The sequence below is a fragment of the Lycorma delicatula genome, chromosome 3 (genome assembly GCF_047948215.1).
Source record: "Lycorma delicatula isolate Av1 chromosome 3, ASM4794821v1, whole genome shotgun sequence".
Lineage (NCBI taxonomy): Eukaryota > Metazoa > Arthropoda > Insecta > Hemiptera > Fulgoridae > Lycorma > Lycorma delicatula.
This window is the reverse complement of record NC_134457.1, coordinates 50,080,662-50,103,377: the sequence shown is the minus strand read 5'-3', so window position 1 is coordinate 50,103,377 and position 22,716 is coordinate 50,080,662. Positions and strand designations below refer to the sequence as shown.

The 22,716-nt window shown below is 29.1% G+C and overlaps 1 protein-coding gene across 3 annotated transcripts in view; it reads left to right on the top strand.

Annotated features, from left to right (window-relative positions):
• LOC142321586 (uncharacterized) overlaps nt 1–22,716 on the top strand; it is a 419,684-nt gene that overhangs the window by 85,576 nt on the left and 311,392 nt on the right. For all 3 annotated transcript variants that reach the window (XM_075359798.1, XM_075359799.1, XM_075359797.1), the window contains exon 2: nt 21,807–21,868. In XM_075359798.1, the coding sequence (XP_075215913.1) occupies nt 21,807–21,868 (62 nt within the window). The remainder of the gene's footprint in view (nt 1–21,806; nt 21,869–22,716) is intronic.

Genomic DNA, 22,716 nt, shown 5'->3' with positions numbered 1-22,716 from the left:
CGCGATTTAGTGCGCTCTGACCGTAGACTTACAATTAAGGAGATGACTAATGGCAATCCACTGGTTGGTCTAGTGGTTACACTCGTCATCGCAAATCAGCTGATTTCGAAATCGATAATTCTAAGGTTCAAACCCTAGTGAAGACAGTTACTTTTATACGGATTTAAATGCTAGATTTTCTTTTAGTGGTTGGCTTTCAATTAACCAGAAAACTCAGAAATGGTTGACTTGAAACTGTACAAGACTGCACTTCATTTACATTCATACATGTGCTCAATCATCCTCTCAAGTAATACCGTACGGTTGTTCTGGAGGCTAAACAGAAAAACAGATGGCTGATGAACAGAATTTAAGTTTCTACGCGGTTCAGTCAATTTTCACTGAAGATTTGAACTTACGTCGAGTGTTCTGGAAATTCATTCCGACTAGCAGAAACAATATCCAGGAACTGTTTAATCGAGGCCGAAACTTATCTAGGGTTGTTAAGTAGGGTAGGGTAATTAAAAGATAAATGGGTTTATGGGTAAGACCTAGAAACATAAATGATGATTTAAGTCATCGCAGTGAAAGGCTTCAAGTTCGCCATGACCTAAAAAAGGGCGACAATGTCGGTTAAATGTGAAGACAATTTGTGGTTTTCTTCGATTCTACAGATATAATGCATCACCAATTTACTCCTAGGAGGCAGATCACAGCAACACAGCGGCTTATCATTCGTTCTCGACCGCGGAATTTTTGGACAAATTCCAAATTTCTGTGCTTCTGCAACCCCTTATTTTCCTGATTTACCCCCGCCGATTTCTGCCTGTTCCTAAATTGTAATGTTTGTTGAACGGGAAGTGATTTGACTCAATTGAAGACATCCAGACAAATAAGGAGAGGGTTCTTAACATTCTTAAGAAAGAAAATTTACCGTAATGCTTCCAAAAGTTGAAACACAGTTGGAGTAGGTGTTCAGTAGAAGATCCATCATAATAGCCTATAACTACTTCCATTTTGGAATTAGAAGCCTAGTCTTAAAACTATCCAATCACACCTCCTACATACCAGTAGAGCCAATCAGTAACACTCTCGGTATTCATACATTTTTTGCAAAGTTATTTTTTCCCTCTAATTTCTAATCTAAATAAAATAAGTTGACTGATACAAGTCAGGTTTTCTTTATAGTTGTATCTGTCTCGTTTCTTGACATAATTATGAAGAGCCCTACAAGTTTTAGTTATAAGTTCACCAAAACGTGTTTCAGAAAACATACATACAACTAGTGCAGATCAAAGAACCCCCACCAGGGGTTGGTCTAGTGATGAACGCGTCTTCCCAAATCAGTTGATTTGGAAGTCGAGAGTTCCATCGTTCAAGTCCTAGTAAAGTCAGTTATTTTTATACGGATTTGAATGCTAGATCGTGGATACCGGTGTTCTTTGGTGGTTGGGTTTCAATTAACCACACATCTCAGGAATGGTCGAACTGAGACTGTACAAGACTACACTCATACATATCATCCTCTGAAGTATTGTCTGAAAGGTAATTACCGGAGGCTAAAAAGGAAAAAGAAAGAAAGTACAGATCAAAGACCATATGAAATTAAAAGTAGATTGTTAGAACCGCAGTTCGATCGTCTTTTTTTATGAATGAACTTACCGGTAATTTCTTTTCTTTTTTTTAATGTTCAACCCTTATTTTACACCAAATAGACCGATTTTCGTGATTATTTTTTGATTTTTAGAAGTTACTTTGGAATTATTTTGCAATCGACTGGACCAAAAGTATCCCAAAAAGCCTAACATCCATAAAATTTGGATTTTGACTCTTTCTTAACGGCAGTAATAAGCCATCATTGAGAGGTTTTCAACGATGTATCATGTGGTACTTATTTTCATTGTTCCAGAGTTACAGCCAAATGAAATTTTAATTAATGAAATATTTGGATCTTACAAGGGGAAGGCACATCGGCTCGAATCGGACATCTTTTTTTTTAATTTACATATATATTGATTTAATAATAATTATTAGACTCTGATTGTAAAAAAAGAGTTTTTCGATAAATAAAAATTCAATAATAACAATAAAAGCATTAAAAAAATTATGAAAAATATCAGAAGTTATTAATGAAATAAAATTTTATGTATTTTCATTTTTAAAAAAATGTTTTTATGTAATTTAAACAACTTTTAAAAACTTGTAAAAACTTTTGACTTTCTGAAATATGTGTCAATTAAGGGATAAGTAAGCGGTTGGTAGTTAATAATTTTGCATTTCTAAAAGTTGAAGAATAAAAAGTTTTTTTAGTATTTAGTAGTTTTTTAAAGCTTGTTTTTTAAATATTTATTAAGAGAATATTATTAATTTTGTTTACAAGAACTAGAAGCGGACAAATTATTAATATATATATGTGTGTGTGTGTGTGTATATATATTTTTAAAAAATTGTAATTACATGTAATATTTTAAATGTACAAGTATGAATGGTTTGTAAAGCTATAACCTTATTTTAAAACTTTCTAAAGGTCAGCTATAAGTGTCTTGATTTAGTCGTAACTTTTTACACATAAAAATTATTAATACATTTAATCTAAATTAAAGGTGATTTAAATTTCAAATACCTTTACTGTAAACACCGCCCGTTTTGTGTTTAATCCCTTTCCTTCTTTCGTGTGTTTAATTATTTCTATTTTAGGGTTTGGTGTACATAAATTAATTTAAGTAAAATGTATTATAAACGAGCTATAATGTTAATGTTATTAGTTGTTGTTAATTTATTAGTTATGTATTTTACACGAATGTTTATCCGTTTTACGTTTAAGTAATGCAATTATCGTCACGTTTGGCGGCGTAATATTAACGTACCAGTATAATCAAACTAAATTCGTGTTTGGATTTTATTTGTAATATATTTAGATATTTTGCGATTTTTTATATCGATTCATTTGAATGTTTTTAATGTACCTAACAGTAAAAAATAAATTAGTGCAAGGGGTTTTCATTTTTAGTTACGAATTGTTTTGTCATAAACGGTTATAGTAACCCAAATTCCAATGTATTGTATCCCCTTCCATGTATTTACAATGAAAATCTATATAATTAAAAAAGGTTTTGTGTGTGTATGTGTGTGCGCGCGCGTAACGCTAACTCGAAATCGAACAAAACAAATTTTATATTCTGATAGAGAACCAAAAATGACGTGATGACACCAAATTGACAGTTTTCGAAATGATCGAGGGTTTGAGGGGGGTGCAGACCGTCATGGGAGAACCAACCGACAGATTGAATTGCTACAAATTTTCAGGAACATTCATGTTATTCCAGAGAAAGTTTTAAGCCGTAGATCGAGATCCTAGCTTCTTGGGGATATCAGAGATTTTATGTCAAGAACGAGGAAAATGTTGGAGGAAAGAAGGCTTTTCAGGTTTTAATTGTTTTTTGTCAGTTGTATTCTTAGAAACATGAGGATAACGAACATATCAGGGTCTAGGAGGCTACGGAATGGTGACCGAAGCTAATACAACTTAAACGATCCGTTTAACATAATCCTATCGACGTCCAAATATTTTTGATTTAAGGACAAGCTTGACAAGGGAGGGTTCTTGGTGTTAGAAGAAAGTACACTGCCCCCTCCCCGTTTCTTAAGAAGTCGGTGACAATTTGGTGGACTCCGTCATTCATCTCTATTAATTTTTTCCTTTCAAAAATTCGTTTAATAGTTAGAAAAGATTTAACTCTGTTAACGTCAAGTTCGGACTGTACGGAGGACGGTTTCAAGTACTTTCAGTCGAAATTTTTACCTACAATTCTTTTGCCCAGTTTTGAAAGACGTGAGGATCCCCGTTATCACGGTTCATATTAGGTTTTGCCGATTCCTTAGAGAGCAGACCGATGATTTTGTATATATACTCGTGTAGCACCGTATTAATCTTAAGATTTTCCAGCCGCATGAAGTTCACTAATCGTTAATCTCCTTTATTTCTCAAATGAGGATATCAATAGCGATTTTCAGTTTTACGGTAATGACAGATGTGCGCCCACGTCAACACCTTCCTTTATTATATTCGTTTATACTCCCTTCGTGGAATAACCGAAATTATTTTCGCACATTTGCCTAGTTTATCACACCGCCGTTGCACTTTATATCGATGAATCTTACCTGGGTTATGGTTTTTTGTATTAAAATGCAAATTTCCGATTGCGACTCTTAATCGATGGCATTGGTTATTGAAATATTGTTAATGAAACGCTACTGAAAAATAAATCTGGTGCGCTCAAGACCTTGACACTAACTATCAGAGATATTACTTCTTACCGACCAGGTTGCGTTCCACGTCAGAATAACCGTGCAGTATTTTATAAATATTGCAGCATTTTTACCAATTTTCCTTTTATTAATCCTTTGAGGTTTTTTAAACAATCCCAAATAATGTTAATGTTTTTTATCATTTATTAATTAAGGAACTGATGAAAGATTAAAAGATGAAGCTGGGGGAAAAATTTGAATTCATTCATTAAATTTGAATTTAATTTTTGGTCGTATGAATAATTACAGTTAATATTAATTGTATTATTTCATTTCTTTTTAATAAAAGTAATCGTGAAATATTATCGCCAACTTTTGTTTTCGTCTAAATTCTATAGTATTATTATATTATACAGGTTTAAATATTGTTTTTTCTCTTTAAGTTTCACATATTTTATATTTGTTCAGTTTTTTAATACTAAAATAAAATCACGTCGTATGAATGGTGGCATACAAAACACTAAAATTCAGTAATGATGAAAGAAAAAAATTTAATAGTCATTGATTATAAGTACCGGATTAAACAATTTTAGTGAAGGCTGGAGGGGATCCATTGAACACCTAATAATAACATAGTAGGAATCTAATTTTATTAATTACTAATAAACTTTGTTGTGCAAAAACAGCGATTAATGAAGGATTGTTTTTTCTTTTCTTTTTTATTATCAGTTTTGGCAATCATAAATTTTATTTCTAAGAAATAAATTAACTTAAAATGATTGTCATGTGTCATTGATTGTAAACTTTTAATCATTTATTTTCAATACAAAAAGTAAATATTAATCACATTTTTTTTTTTGTTTAATTAAAGTGTTATTTTTATATAATAATTAATTATTTTTTATAAACATGTCAATAATTAATTGTTAATATATTTTTTTAACTTTGGAGGTCTAACTGTATTGTGTTGAGATTTTAAAAAAATTATGTGCCTGCTCGTTGATTAAATTTATCAAAAAATATTTTTATAATGTTTTTCTGTTAAATGCAATTTTTTTTAAATTAGGTTATATTTTTTATGTAATAAATATTTGTTTAATTTTTTTTTATTAATAATTTTGTTATTCTAAAAAATTTATAAACGGTTTCTTTCCAGCGTCTCAAAAAAATATTTTTCAATAATAAAGTGAAAAAAATTCTCCTTTAAGGTTGTTTAATTCGGTAAAAATTATTTTCATTTTCCGTTAAAACTGCATAAAGTTTGGAAACTGAGATGACGGTAAGACACAAGTAGCTTTTGTAATTGCCGTTGCTAAATCGAAGAACGAGACATATCGGGCTTAGGAGGTGAACGAAGGATCTCGTTACCTAAACTCATCACCTTGACTATTATCATATTAATAAGATGATTACTGAAATGGTGATATTCAAATCTTAAAATTAACAATTCATTCTGATCACTTTAAAGATAAGCTGTATTGTGAACATTTTTACAGTAGCTCGACTAATTTCAAGTACTTTATACGTATTAAAATCATACGAGAATCGTTGGTGCAAGTGCTTGTAAAGTAAGCCGCTGCATCACATTCACTTCTCAACTCAGGATTAATTCCACATAATTCAGAGAAGAAAAAAAATCATAGAAAAATTATGACATTATAATATATATTATAATATGTCATAAAATTATGACATATTATAATATATTATAATTATATATATGTGTGTGTGTGTGTGTTCGCGCGCGCCCTTTTTCATATTGGAAACAATATGCGGAAGTTTACAATCTAATAAAAGAACCATTTCAAAATAAATTTATTAGCTCTTTTGGTACATAAATTAAATAGTTTGTTTAGTAGTTACGTCGTTAAATAAAATTCTCATGTCATTTTATCCTATTTTTATTAGTGCAGGAATTGATTTCCAGTTTGTTCGGTCTACTTATTTATAAACGGCATTACAAGACGGTGTATGAAGCAGTGCCGGTCATCTATTGATAAAACTTCATCATTTTCTAATCAAATAAAAATCCAAGTTATGTGTCCATTTTAAAATATTTAAGCATATGTTTAGGTTTCTCATTTATTTCTAATTTTTTTTAATACATATTTAATTTGTTACTTTTATTAAATCTATATTCGATGTAATGTTAACATTTTGTTAACGTGCTAAAGCTTAATGTCATGAAAGATTTACTTGGTTCATTAACATTATTAATTTTGTTTATGTTCATGTAACATTTTTTCATTAACCTATACATGTAGAGTGGGTTTTAATATAAACCCACTTAAAAATGTCTAAGGAAGTCAAATTACACGATCTTGGTGGTCAATTGACATTACCATTTCGTGAAATTATCGAATCATCAAATTTTGACGTAATAACAGAATTGTTTCAGCAGTTGTGAGGCATGTGGCACCATCCTATTGTAATCGAATCTCATTCAAATTAAAATTTTCCAAATTTGCAAACAAAAAATCACGAATCATAGCTCGATAGAGTTCATTTATTGTAATAGCATCTCCTTGGCCATTTTCGAAAAAAAAAAGGCTCAATGATGCCACCAGCCCATAATCAACAATGATTTTTTTCCCGGATGTAATGGTCGCTGTTGAATCATTTGTAGACTGGAATCATACAGCAATTTTGCTTATTTACAAAGCCATCAAGCCAAAAATGAGAAGATGATTTTTTTATGAAAATTTGGATCCTCTTCTAGGTGCTTTAAAGTCCGATCAGCAAACTGTCGACGAAAAGAATGGTCTCATGGTTTTAATTTTTGAGTTATATTAAATGAAATATTTAATAAAATCTTTATTTATAGGTATTTATGAATCCACCAAGAAATATAAGTTATTTTTTTATAATTTTGCAATTCTGACTCGGTTTAACAAAGCGAATATACGTAGGTTACTTCTTTGTTTTTCACCGGCCGAAATTGGGTGTGTGAGTAATGAAAAACGGTGTTTTTACGTAGTTATTAGGCATAGTTTTAGAATTGTTTCCCCGCTCTACATTTTGTATGGTAAGTGAAGTTAAAAAATATTCAAAAAAGAGTGTTTTTCTTCGGCTTTTTGGAAGATAGTTTTTAATAATAAAATTACTTATATTAACAGAAAAGCGATGAGGAATAAATAAAGACCACCTTAGATTTTTTATCGTTCTTATGAAGATATTAAACTCTTCGACATGAGCCTATAAAACCTCCTATTAAGCTTATATGATCATCGGGATTGATCGACATAACCACAGAATTGTTGAGGTTTTGTTTTCCATGTCTACTTAAGCTATATCGCATTATTTTTTTTAAATTTTTCATGGATATTTTTTATATAACAGTGAGGAAGTTACTCGAATATGTCAAAAAAGTATACATACGTGTTTATGAAACCTAATTTCAGCGGATTGTAAGTAAACTAAACTAAACTCGAAAGACCGATTTCTAGAAGAAAAAAAAAGATTTCTAGAGAAACCGTAATTAGATTTCACTTATGTAGAACAGAAATAGCACTGTATTCCAGACGAAAATCAAAAACATTAGCTAGCTAAGCTTAGCAATGAGTGTGAAAACAAATGACAAAACCACTGGTTTATCTTACTGGGATTTTACGAGTTTTCTTTTTTGGTTTACTACCTGTTTTATTAATTTCTATCTCTCTATTTTTATTATTTTATTACTATGTTATAAACAGGATTTAATCAAATTTTTGACTTCTCAATAATTCCTAGATATTTTCATACGTGCATGCTGAAAACCTGATATGTACCTAGTCACAAATATCACTATTTGGGATTGTTACTATATGCAAATACCACATTACGGGAAAAAGAAGGGAGGAATTAATTTTTTTTTTAGTTTGTGAGATTTTTTTCAAAATTAAATATATTTTTTATTTACAAGTTCTTCGGCTTTGTGTTGTTTTTTACTGTAGGCGGTAATGAAGTTTCTAGTTCGCAAAAAAACAAAAATAAAAAAATTACATTTACAAAAAACAATATATTGTAACACAGAAGCTATATTTTCTGGGGGAAAAATATATTTGCACCTGCCGAGCAAGCAGCGCCTCTTACATAGTTTTTCCAGCAGACACGAGTACGCGGCTTATATTAATTTGTTAGATGTTTGTAATTTTTGAGTAATTGGTGTTGTGTCTTGGTGCCGTACGCTAAATAAATATCAGCAATGTTTTTTTCGGCAGTCGTGTTTTCTAATTATTAATATGTATCTCTTGTATTGTTATCGTATTTAATTATCGTTTAGTATCTGCTTATAGTAAGAGAATATTTTAAGTACTTTTCGTTATTAACGAACGGAAATTACAAACCCATTCTGTGTACATCTTACCGTTGTTGAATTATAATATTTAACTCGTTTGTTAGTTTATAATAAGGATCTACTTCAAAAAATAACTATTCCTAATGTTCAATCTACTCCCAAAAAAGAAAAATTGTTAAAAACCATGCTCCTTTTGTGGAAGAATATAAAATGAAAAAAAATCGTTTTAGAATTATTTTTATTGTTATTAAATTATCAGCTTAATTTATTTCTTTTTTTTTAAGAAATTGTTTTAATTTTATTACTCTTTTATTATAAACATAATATAAAAAATACTTAAACGAATCAAATTGTCGTATTGAGATGAATCTTATATTATTATTTCACGGATGTTGTGTATTATATAGTTATTGAATTTTCTACATCAGACTTAATTGACTTCATTAACTTTCTGCATCAGACTGATCTGTATCAGCTAGGAAGTATTAAGCGAAATAAACAGTTGTAAATCATGAACACGTGTTTAATTAAAAAAAATATTTTATAGCAGCTAATATGTTGTTCGATGTCGACCATTATATTTTATATAGTTTAAATTGCGGTAGTTACGATTGTTTAGAATAAATAGAGGAAAAAAATGAGGCAAGTAATTCTAGTTGATGTAAATAACATACTGCGTTTTGCAATAATTACGTTACACATTTCCTGTTAATTAAAATGCTAACGTTACCTTATTAATTACAATATCTATATGTAATTTTTTTTATCAAATTTGTGTGTATTTCTAGATTAGGATTTCTCCTTAAAGTTTACTCAGGTTTGTCGGTCGATAAACCAGATCAAAAAGTTAGGATAATTAGAAATAGAAATAGCTACCGAATATTTCCATTCGAAGAGACCGAGGTTGCTCTTCGTGAAAACGGATTAGTTGTTATAAGATAGGTATCATCAAACAGCGCCTTTTTTAATAATGAATTTTAAATTTGATGAGTAAACTTTATTGATGGTATCATACGTCGACTAACTTTACATCCGTTTCTTTTACCCTTTTTGATTTAAATTTAAAATAATGATCAAGTCTATTTCGTATACTTCGAATAGTAAGATCTGTGAACAGTAGACTTCGCTCGTATTTAGCCATTGTCAGCAATATGGTAAGCATTACTTCCAGTTTTATTAGACATTTCTGCCTGATGACAATCGAAATTATCAAACTTCCACTGCATCACCATGTATTTTTCGTATTTTCCAACTGGTTAATCACAATACCATTTATAACAATGATAGATACGTTTATAGAGGAGAAATTACAAAGAACACTCCCCAGTTTTAACTCGGTAACTCGGTGAGTAAGGACTAATAGTCGGCTCTCTTCCCAGTAGCTGTACGTACCGCGATTTTGAAAAAGAACATTTTTATGAAAAATTATAACATAGTTTTTCGAACATACCAAACGATACCTGGTACCGTTTGGTATAATAACTATTATATATAATTTAAAAAACAGCTTACCAAATTCCAGTTTAATTTCCTGGACCGCTTTCGGCTATTTTGTCATCTTCAAGAGGAATATAATTATTGATTAAAATTATAAAACATAAAACTACTATAATTGAATTATATATGTAACAATTGATCGTCATTTTATTATTCGTCGGAAGTTAAAGTATAAGTCTAAGTGAATACGTCCCGTATTGTAATAGTTTCTCAATTATCTACTACTATACTAGATCGTGGCTAGTATTCAAATCCGTATAAAAGTAATTGCCTTTACTAGGGTTTGAACGTTGGAACTCTCGACTTTGGAATCAGCTGATTTGCGAAGATGCGTTCACCACTAGACCAATCCGGTGGGTTTCCTTGTTTGTATATAAATTTGTTTAAGTTTACTACAAAACAGTATGTGTAGTACTCGCTATGAAATATGGCGCTTATGTTTAAACTTTCGTGTCTCAGTTAAAAAATTCGTACGATAAAAAAATGAAGGTATCGCGGAAACTGCAATTAATTTCGCGCTAACTGGGTTCGACCGTTTGTAGTTACCGTCATTCATTTGAAAATTAGGGGCGTGAAAATTGGAAAATCCCGATTTTTTCACTTTTTTTTTGATAAAGTCGAAACTGATCGATTACAATTAAAACTCAAGATTAAACGATTGTTTTGTAATAATTATAATTAAGATTTATTTCAGAACTAATATTATTTAAGCGTGCAGAGCGTTTTTTTTTTTACGAGACAACCTTATATTTAGTTCAGTGAATATTTTACGGGAAAAAACTCATCGTAGTAATCGTTGAATCAATTTGAATAAGATGACGGTATTTTCAAAATAAAGCATTGAATATTAAGCTTTAAATTTAGATAGGAAAGGTATGTAACGATCAATTCAAAAAGTACAGTCGCAACTAGTATTTGAGCGTGAATCCTGATCGTTGCTATACAGGCCAGCGATACGCGGACATGGTTTATATTGCCTTTCACGCAGATTTATCAGATTACGTGATTTCGTTAATATTAAATTATTATTTTTGTAAATACTGTTATTATTATTACTATTGTTGGTTTGTTATTTTCAAATATTTCTATTTTTGCAACTATTCACAATGTTTCTATCAAAGACTCTACTGTATAAGAAGAATAACAGATTACAAAAACCCATTAAAATCATATCAGTAAACATTATACAATTATTACAACACTGAAATTGCTATTGCACAACAATCTCTTATCCATTAACAGAGGCATAAAATTAATTCTATAGGCCTACATTAGTATTCAAATAATAAGAATTAAATAATAAAACAACGGTTAAAAACTACTGTGTTTCTTAACAATTTCATTATTTCTATCAGATATTTTTCATTTTATTTTATTTTTTATAAACCTAAACTAAGGCCCGTTTTTTATTTCATGCATGACTTGAAATGTACACATAATTGTAATAATATATTTATTTATGTATAATATAATTAATTAACATAAATACTGATTAACCCATGTAGTAGTATAAAGGATTCATGAATACAACACTACATAATTGTTGAGACTGTTCCGCTCGCTGAGACGGCTTCTTCAGTCAGTCATATATTGCACGTTTTTAAAACGATTTTTATAATCCTGTAAATAACTCTCACCATAAAAAGCGAATTTTTGTTAATTTAAATTCTACAAATATGAATTCTATAAAATGAATGCCTGCCTGATATTAGAGGAAATTTCTTTTTTCTACATGTAATGTTAGTCTAATTGTAATGGTTTTACTTGAAACGACCTGAACGCTTAAGTAATAGTAGTTCTGGACTAAATCTTCATTATAATTATTGAGAAACAATCGTTTAATGAACCTCCAAAAGTTGAAAATTTTATCGGTTTTGATTTTATGGTAATTCAAAGTTGGCATTCTCAAAAAAAAGTGCAAAAAATCGTAAGTTATCTGCTTTTCAGGCCCCTAATTTTCAAACGAATGATTGTAACTAGAATCGGCCGAATCCAGTTAGCGCAAAAATAATTGCAGTTTCTAAAACTGCATTTACTTTTAAACATAGCATAAAGCTATGTTGTAACAATCGTCCACAAAAGAATCTTTTTTTTACAAAGTTCAGTTATAATACAGTGAATACAATAAATATAGTTTTCTATATTTTTAAGTTCACAATTATGTAACATTTTATTTACGTTAAACATTGTTTTAAATATTTTTTAATGTCAGGCTCAACCGACAGTTTTTTTAAACGTAATTTTAAGTTATATACTCGTAATTTTTAAAATTTTTGTTTATATTTCTCAGATGGTTGTTTTTAATAATGTCTTAGATATCATTTGTAGTTTATAATGCTCCTATATTTTAAAAATATGATTGCGTATTCAGTCTTCAAATTCTTTATAACTATTTTATAACTTTTATTACTATCATTGACATCTTTGAAGCTTACAAATTTAGGGAATTGGGGAACTGCTATAATTTTTCCTGAAAATGGAAAATACTACATATAAAACATTCCCGTTTTTCCATAGAAATTAATTTTTAATATTAGATAAACGTGTTACGCCAGTTGATATCTCTTTGGAAATTAATGTCATATTACGCGCTCATATCACTTAGTATGTTACAGAATTTGCTTGTCTTTGTCTTAGCGCTGATTAAGTGTATTAATATGTAGGAAAATATCGGATAATTTACATCTGAGCATTCTAATTTACAATCAAGTGTTTCAAGTATAATCATCTGGAAATGCTTTTGCAGGTAGCTAGCTGTTCATGACTGAACATTAAACGGATAATTTTCATTTATCAGATTCCTTTGATGTTAACTAAATTTCTGTACGTTCAAAAGTTATGGGGTTATAACGTGAATGTTTTATTTTTTTTGGATGCATTCAGTTTAACATTTTGTCGTTTTCATTTAATTTGATGTCGGGTAGTGTTTCTTAGATACCTTATAAAAACTTTATTTGTTTGAACATTATTAGGATTGATTTAACTTGTTAGGATTAATTAACATTTATGAAGCAGACGAGTTTTATTTAAATTGAATTTTATATGTTGTAAAAAAATTATCACAGTCGGAAGTCAATTACACTGCGCAATTGTCTATGAATAATAATAAATCCGAATAATCGAATATTTTTTCTTAATTTATATTGGATATCTATCCCTGTTCTTTTACAATTACTCTACGGTAATTAAAATCAATAACTTATCTGTTTTTCGTACCGTAAAAAGGGGAAAAATACGAAAAGTAAAAAAATTATTTGATATTTAATAAAAATAAAATTTTTTTTTTTAAATGTAGGCTTTTATTAAAAAACTGACAACAAATTTGAAATAATTTTATGGTATTGGCTATCTATTTTATAAATTGAAAAATAATGAATGTAAATAAACAAAATGTTTTAAGAAATTAAAAAAAATCGATATTTTTAAACTTTTATCGGCTCCCTCACCACCAATATAGCCACCAAAATATTATTTTGGGTCATCTGCACTACTAATACGCCTAGGAAGACATTAAAAAATTCACTTAAAAAAATATACAGTAAATAAATAGAAAACTTTCGAATTTTGGGGAAATTTTTTTTAAAACAGTAAGGTAAGCTTACACGCATGTACTACTGAGTTTAAATATAAAGAGGGGTTATGTCTGCAAAATTCTTTGAAAATTAACCTAAAAAACTATCTTCCCTACCACCCTGATGATATAGACTCCAAAGTTTTACCATTAAATTGCCCCATATATACAATCTCTGTAAAAAAAATTCGTATTTGCGAACGAACATTATTACCATCTTTTTTTTAGGAGGGGGGGTTTCTTGGGTCATGAAACGTCAAGAAAAAAACATACACAATTTTTTTGAATAATTAACATACTTTACTTCCTCCAACATAGCTCTCTGTGATCTGTGATGCTAGGAATATAAAAATAAATTGTAAAAATCAAAATAATGTACTCGTTTTTTCCCCATATAAATGTATGATTAAGACATTTATAAAAAGTGATTCACAAAATTGATGTTTATTTTAATAGAATTTTCAGACGTCATTAAATGTTGTTATATCTTGTATAAGTACCTCTTAAAATTACTTGCTGTTTAATCTTCTCCTAAAAGATCGTTGATCAGTGCAGTATATAAATCGAAAATTTGTATTTGAAAACCTAAAAAAACATTGTTGTTTATAATAAAGCTTGTTAATATCCTACAATATTGACGTGTTGCTTTCCCGTTTAGCGCTGCAGCGGTAGAAGGGAAAGTATTGTAATCTGTCCAACTTGAGCATATTTTACGGTTTTCATCTGATTTTGACGTTTTGACAATTAAGGAATGCAAAAAATCGGATGAAAATTTTCCGGATGTTCGTATGTACGTGTGTGCGTTCGATGTCTTACACCTTATATCTCCACAACTACTGGACCGATTTTTACCAAATTTGGTCAGATTACTTCTGTATATGGGGCATTGATACTACTAAATTTTCTACTATAATTTTTACTATATAAATTTTCAACATAAAAGTTTGTCAGGTGAGGCTGAACAGCAAGGTCGCCCTTAGTATCTCTAGATTTCGCCTAATTACGATCTTATATCTCCAGAACTACTGTACCGAGATTGACCAAACTTGGTCAAATTACTTCTGTGTATGCCATTAAATTTTAACTTAATATGCTAAGGGGTGAGGCTGTAAAGCAAGGTCACCCTCAGTATTTCGAGATTTCGCCTAATTAAGGTATTGTTTTTTTTTGTAGGTAGATTTGATAACAATTAAAAATATTTTATATAATGATGATATTTGGAAAATTGCACCCCGTTTCAAAAAATGCTCTAAACTAGTGGTTAAATACTGCATCAGTAGGTACACCGTGTCACAAGTAGCGCTAGTGTGGCACTGACGTACAGCTGTTGTAGAAAAATATTATACTTAAATAAAATGATAAATATTTTTAATTAAATTGCATATGTATGCGTGTGTAAGCCGTGCGGCAGAAAAAAGCCGCGTGACGGGAAAGTCCTACAACTGTGTTGGCAGCTTTTTTTGTTTCAGAAGTTTATTTTATCAATTGGAATATTATTTTTTTTTTTTATCTAGAAAATCGGATGTCTGTACAGCTGACTTTGGATAATTGGCTTCAGAAATAAAAAAAAATCCCTATCGGCACGCCGTTAGGCGGAGGTAGATTTCAGCGGTGCTAAGTAGGGGGTAAAATTAAGAAAAACTTCAAATTTACTTAATTCGACTACGGTTGCATGTGAAAAAATTTTTACATGTTTAGCATATGAAAAACCCCATCTTTCAATTCCAGCAAATTTTTGGACATTCCTTGCCGTAAGGGTTTGTCATATCAAAAATTGTTTTAGACAAAGGTTTTAGGTATTACTTAGAGGATTAACTACCACTTTAAACCGAATCGATACTGTACCTATTAAGGAAGGTTTTTTTGTCTTCAAAACCCCATTTCTTCTACCCTTTGGGACAATGGTTGATGATATCAAAAAACACTTTACTTAGATAAGTTTTAGACCCTTATTCAAAGAATCGTTAGAACTTTAAACGAATTCGATATTTTATTTAATAAAAAAGTTACAGCAATATATTTTTTTTCGAAAAAGCCCCCCCCATTTCCACCCCATTGGTCCGATTTTGGCCGTTAACGATCTCGACCAAGATTTTCACCCATTTTTTTTTTTTTTTTGAGGAATAATTTAAAAGTGATTGACTCAAAATTACGGCAGTTATCGTGTCCACAAGAAAGTGGTATATATATAAATGTATAAGTAAATGTTTAAGCTGGCGGTGGTTTTGGGGTCTGGGGGATATGAAACGCGAAGATATGTCGAAGCTTTCCGGAAGTCTAATCATGGTACCCATTACAGTACGTAGCTTTTTTATGAAATCTACCTAAAAACGTTTCGTGTAAGAGAGAGTGATCTGTGGTTTTCCTGTTAGAATAACTGGAAAATATTCTTTGATTAGCTATTAAAAAAAACACGTGACATTCTTTGTCCTCTTAACGTACTACTAATTGGTCTTAGTTACCGATTAAAAAGATCTCATCAAATTCAGTTTATTCTCATTTAATTCGATGTGCGTATTGTCCTTTCCGGTCGGTCTATAATAAATTTAAATATCCAGAAAGACTAATTATCTTTAAAATTTTATTTTTAATTTAGCTTTTAAATATTTTTTAAAAGTATTTTAAGTAATTTTGATTATCAAATAGGTCCAGGAAAGGTAATAAGTGTTTTTTTTTACATTCCTTAAAACGTTATCATAGTTTTTTCAAATTGTTATTTTGTAAAATAGTGATGTTTTTATTGATTGATTCTGAGTTATATGTACTCATCAGAATTATTCGTTTTATTAATATCGATCGTTATATTGTAGTATAGAGATTGCCGAGCGGTGACTTAATGATGATAGTTGTAGATAACCTCATTACTATGATGCATATGTAACTACCAGATGTGCTGTGTTACTGAACTTTCATCCGGGATAAAATCTCCTCATTATTATTATTATTATTATGACAACTTATACGTAAAGAGTGTGTGAAAATATTTTCAACGAATAAATTAAGTTAATTATAGAATGTTTTATGTGTTTATTAATAAAGTTTATTACGTATTTAGGTAAAAAGGTTACCTGTATTTCCTTTGAATATTTAAACAATTGTTTCATTTTTAATACAATATATTGCGTCAAATATAAGGACAACCTCAAATGTAAGACGATTTTCATTCAATTTTGAAAAATAAAATTCCCAAAGAAAAGGATTAAAAATTTTAACGATAATTTATTTATATTTTCCGATTTGTTAAGATAGAATAATAACTCCATTTTAATATTAAATTTTTCTTCATTCTCTTCTATATATCATAAGTATTTTCTAATCTGCTGATAATAATGGCTTATCTAAATTGGAGTCTTCTGATTATTTTTATTCATCCAAAAAAATTGTACTGTATGGTAAATAAATACAATAACTTAAAAAACGAAGTCTTTAAATATATAACGTACTAGTTTCCAACGATGAAAAGCTGCTAAAGACTTCAGGAAGTAATTTCAGAAAGCTCAAAAGATTGTTGTAATCGCGCGCAACTTTATTTGTAACAAACAGGAACATTACATTGTATTCTTTAAGTAAAATGTTTACGTATGAGTAATTTATCAACAAAGACGTTAAAAAATCAAAATATCACTAAGTTACGAAACAAATCTTCAAATTAGCAAGTTAAAAGCTAATTTTATTAAACTTTGTCGTATAAAAACAAAATATTATATCTTTCAGCCTTGTAAATACGTTGTCACCATTGTAAAAAATTTAACGGCATATTTTTCGGATGGTGTTGAAGATGTAAATTTTAAATTTTCTAATATGTCACGATATCTTTTGAATTATTGTTAGATGTTGCGTTTAAACTTTCCAGAAGTTCATTATTAAAGTTAATCTGTACCGCGATGTTGAACTTCATATGTCCAGACAAGTTTAAAAATGTTCTTCTACTTAGTCATCTTAGATTTATTTGAGAGTTGAGATAATTTTCCAGTCACTTGTTCATTTTTCTCACCGTTAAATCAAGATTCTTTGATTTTATTTTATTACAGGAGAATATATGAAGAGTGATTATAACAAGTACAGATTTTTTTTTATTAACTTTAATCAAAAAGATTATGAATATTGTAGCTATATTAAAAAAACTTAAATAATTAACATTTTTTATTCTATTTTCACTCATTATTTATAAATACGTACATTATAAGTAAGTAATTTATACTTAATGACTAAGTACAACAGGAACTCCTTGGAATCTCAGATTTCTAAACTACCAAAAATCATTAGTTTTTTAATGCATAGCTTTGTTATTATTAAATTATGTTCTGTCTCTTTAAAATAATGTAGTTTAGAGTTAACCTATATTTATTTATTTATTTATTTGGAAAAAATATATACTAACGCATAAGTAAAAGTTGTACTATGTAATTGATATCCCCGTAATGTGTAAGTCAAGACATAATTTGTTTACAAAATGTCTGGGTGAATTGTGTTGTCAAACCTGTTTTAAACCGATGTTTATATATATAATGTCAGTTGATTAGATTATTATTAATTACATAATATTCTCACGTGGTTGTTAACAAATAACCACATATTTTTAATCACGCGATCATAACCTAGGTTTCGACAAAAAAGTTAAATTATAGCATATAACTGTATATCTTAATATAACACATAATTTTAGCCTTCTTTTCCTAGATTGATTGTATTATTATAATATTTGTTTATTTGATTATTTATTTTGGTAAATAATCAGCTACTTGCTTGTTTTTTTTTTCTTAATTAATCTAAACTGCTAGGATGAATTATATAAATTAACTGAAATGTGAAAATTATTTTTCCTGATGGTTTCGCTGTTTCTTTTATCGCTTTACGTTTTTGTGCGATATTATTTTGGATGCCTTCACCTCTTATTAGTGTTAAGAAACAACAGAGTTGTGTTAATTTTTGTGCGATTAGGTTCCTGTTACTAAACCCACCGGGTTGGTCTAGAGGTAAACGCGTCTTCTCAAATCAGCTGATTTAGAAGTAGAGAGTTCCAACGTTCAAATCCTAGTAAAGATAGTTAGTTACTTTTATACGGATTTGAATAGTAGATCGTGGATACCGATGTTCTTTGGTGGTTGAATTTCAATTAAACATACTTCTCAGAAATGGTCGACCTGACTGTATAAGACTACACTCATATATATATATAATCCTCATTCATCCTGAAAAAAAAAACCTTACGGTGGTTCCGGAGGCTAAACGGAAAGAGAGGAGGTTCCTGGTACTGAAATTCATTGTTAACCGTTGCGGAATTTGGCGATGTACAGAATTTCCTATGAAGAAACTGAGAAACTTTCAGGATATTTTCTACTGGAGAAAATAATGAAACACGTTCATATAAACATAGGTCTGGAAACGCTTTGTTTTCGAGATACGGCTGGCGGAATCTTTAAGGAGTATCTTTGGCTGGGACTCAAATTAAGGAGTAAAGTTGGTGGTTTGTTACGTCACAGAACTGTAACTAGTAGTTTTTAAGATATTCGACTAAAACACAAAATTCGGTGTCGAATAATAAGTTTTTTTAGGTTTTTCGTATAATAACTTTATGAAATGACTGATAAATGCGGAAGATTTATTAACAAAACTTATTAAGAATTTAATTCTGAGGAATATAATGTAAATACAGCCAATAAAAAGTAAATTAAAATCTGTTTTTTATTGAAGCAAAACAGACGCAAAATCGTATTACGTCATTTTTAGACTACGATATGATAATAATACACTTCCTTTATCTGTATGATAATTTATGACAACTGATTCAAACGAAGTACACAATTTTCATTTTTGACTGCCTGTTAATTGCCAACCTATACAATAAATTAAAAAAATGTAATATTTCTAAAGTAACATACATACATTTCAGTTTAGTTTTTTTAGTATTTCGTATTACCTGTGTAAAATTGTTATACACAGCTAAAATATTGCTTTATAAATTTTGTATTTCTTTAAAAAGTTATTTTCAGTAATTCGTGTTTTTTTTATTTCTTTTTTAAGTTATAGTCAGAATAATATGTTTTCTTTCTGTTTTTCCTCTTTTGTCTTGTTAAAAATCTTTATTTACTTTTTATTAATTGTATTTACATTAATTTTCTCAGTATTAGATTCTCTACAAGTTTTGTTACTAAATCTTACGCATTTATTAGTCATTTAACATAGATATTGTACTACAAACCTAAAAACATTTGTTTTTCGATACCGAATTTGGTGTTTTGCGTCGGATATTTTATAAACCTCTGGAGTTACAATTCTGGAACCTGTTTTATCTTATTTAACAGGTGAAATTACATAAGAAACAATAAATTTTACTCCTTCATCTCTGTCCCAAAAATTACAGTTGGTTTTTTTTATTAGAAAAGCTGAAATCTGAGCGAAATCTTTCACTAGCCGTAACTCAAAAACAAAGTGTTTCCAGACCTATGTTTATATGAGGTTTTTTCATTATTTTCACCAGTAAAACATGTCCTGAAAGTTTTTCCACGTCTTCTTGGGACACTATAATATTTTGATGAACCAAATAGTCTGAAAAAGTTCTAGTTACCTCTCATTTGAATAGTTTTTTCTTATATTTTCGTTTCACCTGTTAACGATTGTCTTTAATTTTTCTGCTTTTCATCTTGATTTTTGGAGTTGGCAAAATTTTCAAGTTATAAATTACTGATTTGGTTGTGATAAAACTAAAAATTACAGGGTAACGTGTGTTCCTAACAAATCTAGGTATACAAGATAGTTTTAATTAAAACTGCGGATGTAATAACGTTTTACAGAATCTGGATTGACTCCAGACCACTAATTCTTTACCACTTCTTTTGTCGTTCAGTGAAACTTAGTAATTTTTTTAATGAAAGTATTAGTTGGTTTTTTGTAATTGTCATTCAGTCATTGTTTTTCATTATTATATTGCCTTTAATTTCGTTTTCATATCTGTCTAATGGTTTTTTTTTGTATATATTTGTTTTATGTAAAATAATTTTCTTATCTACTTAAAATAAATATTCTCATTCGGTTGTATTCCATTCCGGAATCGGGTCATGAGAATAAAGTTTATCTTAATTTACTTACATTTTTCTCTTTTATTTATGAATATTTACATTACATTTTAGGCTTCAAAACACCCCAGTTAATTTTTGAAAATAAGGCACCGTTTTTAACTTATTTATGTAATAGAGTATATATATATATATATATATATATATATATATATTTTATTCGACCTTCTACAGATTTAGTGTATTCAATTTCCTGATTAATTATTTCATTCTTATTAAAGTATCAGAAATGATTTAAAATTATCTCTTATTTAATTTAATAATTAATTTCCTTTTTGTATATAACTAAGAATGTAGTCTATATAAAATCTTGAACAAAGTGTAATCAGTTCGCTACTGTAAACTTAGTTAACTTAAATAAGTTGTATAAATGAAAATTACGCGATTGAAAGTCTTAGTATAACGCCCCGTAGCACAATAACAGTCAAGTTTAATCGCTATTCGAACGACTGAAGTCATTTTGCTCAGTAATAACGTAGTCAGTCATATTGGTGTGCGCGAGCGCGTGTATATGTCACTAGCGTGCTGTTGTTTGAAAAATGACTTTCCAGTGAATTAACTAATTATACGTAGAATGTCTTGTACCTAACAGTTATTCTCAAAGATCTTAAAAGTTACTTGGAATTTTTTTCCGTTAAACAGAAACATTTATAATTCTTCTGATTTAAAATGTATATATATATATATATATATATATATATAAATTTACAGTTCTGTAAGAATTTATAATTCTCTAAAAATATTATATTGAACAATTTTTTTATGGTTTTAAATGAGAGCAACGAGTAGATAAAATTACTGTGATATTTATAGTTATTATAATTTAATTTAATTTTTGGTGGGGAGATACACAATTTGCTGGTTATATCTGGTTGAAGTTTTACATATAAATTTTGTTAATTTAATTTTAAACATTTTGGTGTTTGTACTTTTATTCGAGAATGTACAGAACAATGTATAAAAACTACTTATCGGTTTTGTATACAGTTAGACGAGCAGATACGCCTAATTTTAATATACTGCAATTATACTTTTTATATTTTTCATTTATTAATTTTTTTTAATTGTAGTTTTTTAATATTTTTTCTGTTTGCATTTATTTATAGAAATAAATAGTCGGATGAACTAATAGCGACTGTGTCTGTTTCTTTTTTTACAGAATGGGACTCCGTTATGGGAAGATCTTGTTGCCAAGGCGACTAAACTGCATACTTGTCTCAGGTCTGTTCTCATCAATTTTGTTTATTGCTTTTATTAGTAGTAGTTCTTTAATAACTTGAAAGCAATGCTATGTTCTGGGTTCCAATCCCAGTTTACATTTTTTTACACGCTACAAAATGCATTTATAATAAAAAACAAAGAGTAGGGTAGCTGTTACTGGAGAGTTACAGTTACTGGAGAGAGAATAAATAAATGGGTATTCTAATTATTCATAAAATATAAATGGTTTTATTAATTAGTTCTTGGTAGTTTTCTTAATGCATTTCTTTAATTAAAATAGATTCTGTTTTATAATTTAACAATTTAGCTATAAGTTGGGATTTGCAGTATTAATAATTACTTTTAGTTTAAGCTAATTATTTATAGTGCATTATTATTATTTATGCGTACTTTGTGAATACGATTTACGGAGTAACTTATTTAACGTTCAGGAAATTAACTCTTGTTTCAGAACGTATGCGGTTTTATGATAACTTAGTTATCCTGAACCACTCTCGATATTAACGCCGCATATTGCGCGGTTACTTATCATTTGAATTATGTGAACTAATATTCTATATGTAGAACAGATATTACCTGTTTATTGATTTTCGAAGAGATTACTGTAATCGGAATTATTGTGAAGTTACCTGACGTACTCGCTCCGGTGCATGCACACAGAAAAGGAGAGAATTTAAATACTGAATTAAAAGAAAAAAAACATTTAGGAGTAATATTTGTTTGATTTTATTTTCCTATCGCATATTATCTTAATAGTAATTATTAAAAAAAATATAACATTAAGGATTAGCCCCGTTAGAGAATTAATAGTCATCAATCACTTCGGATTAATGATTAAAATGAATTTA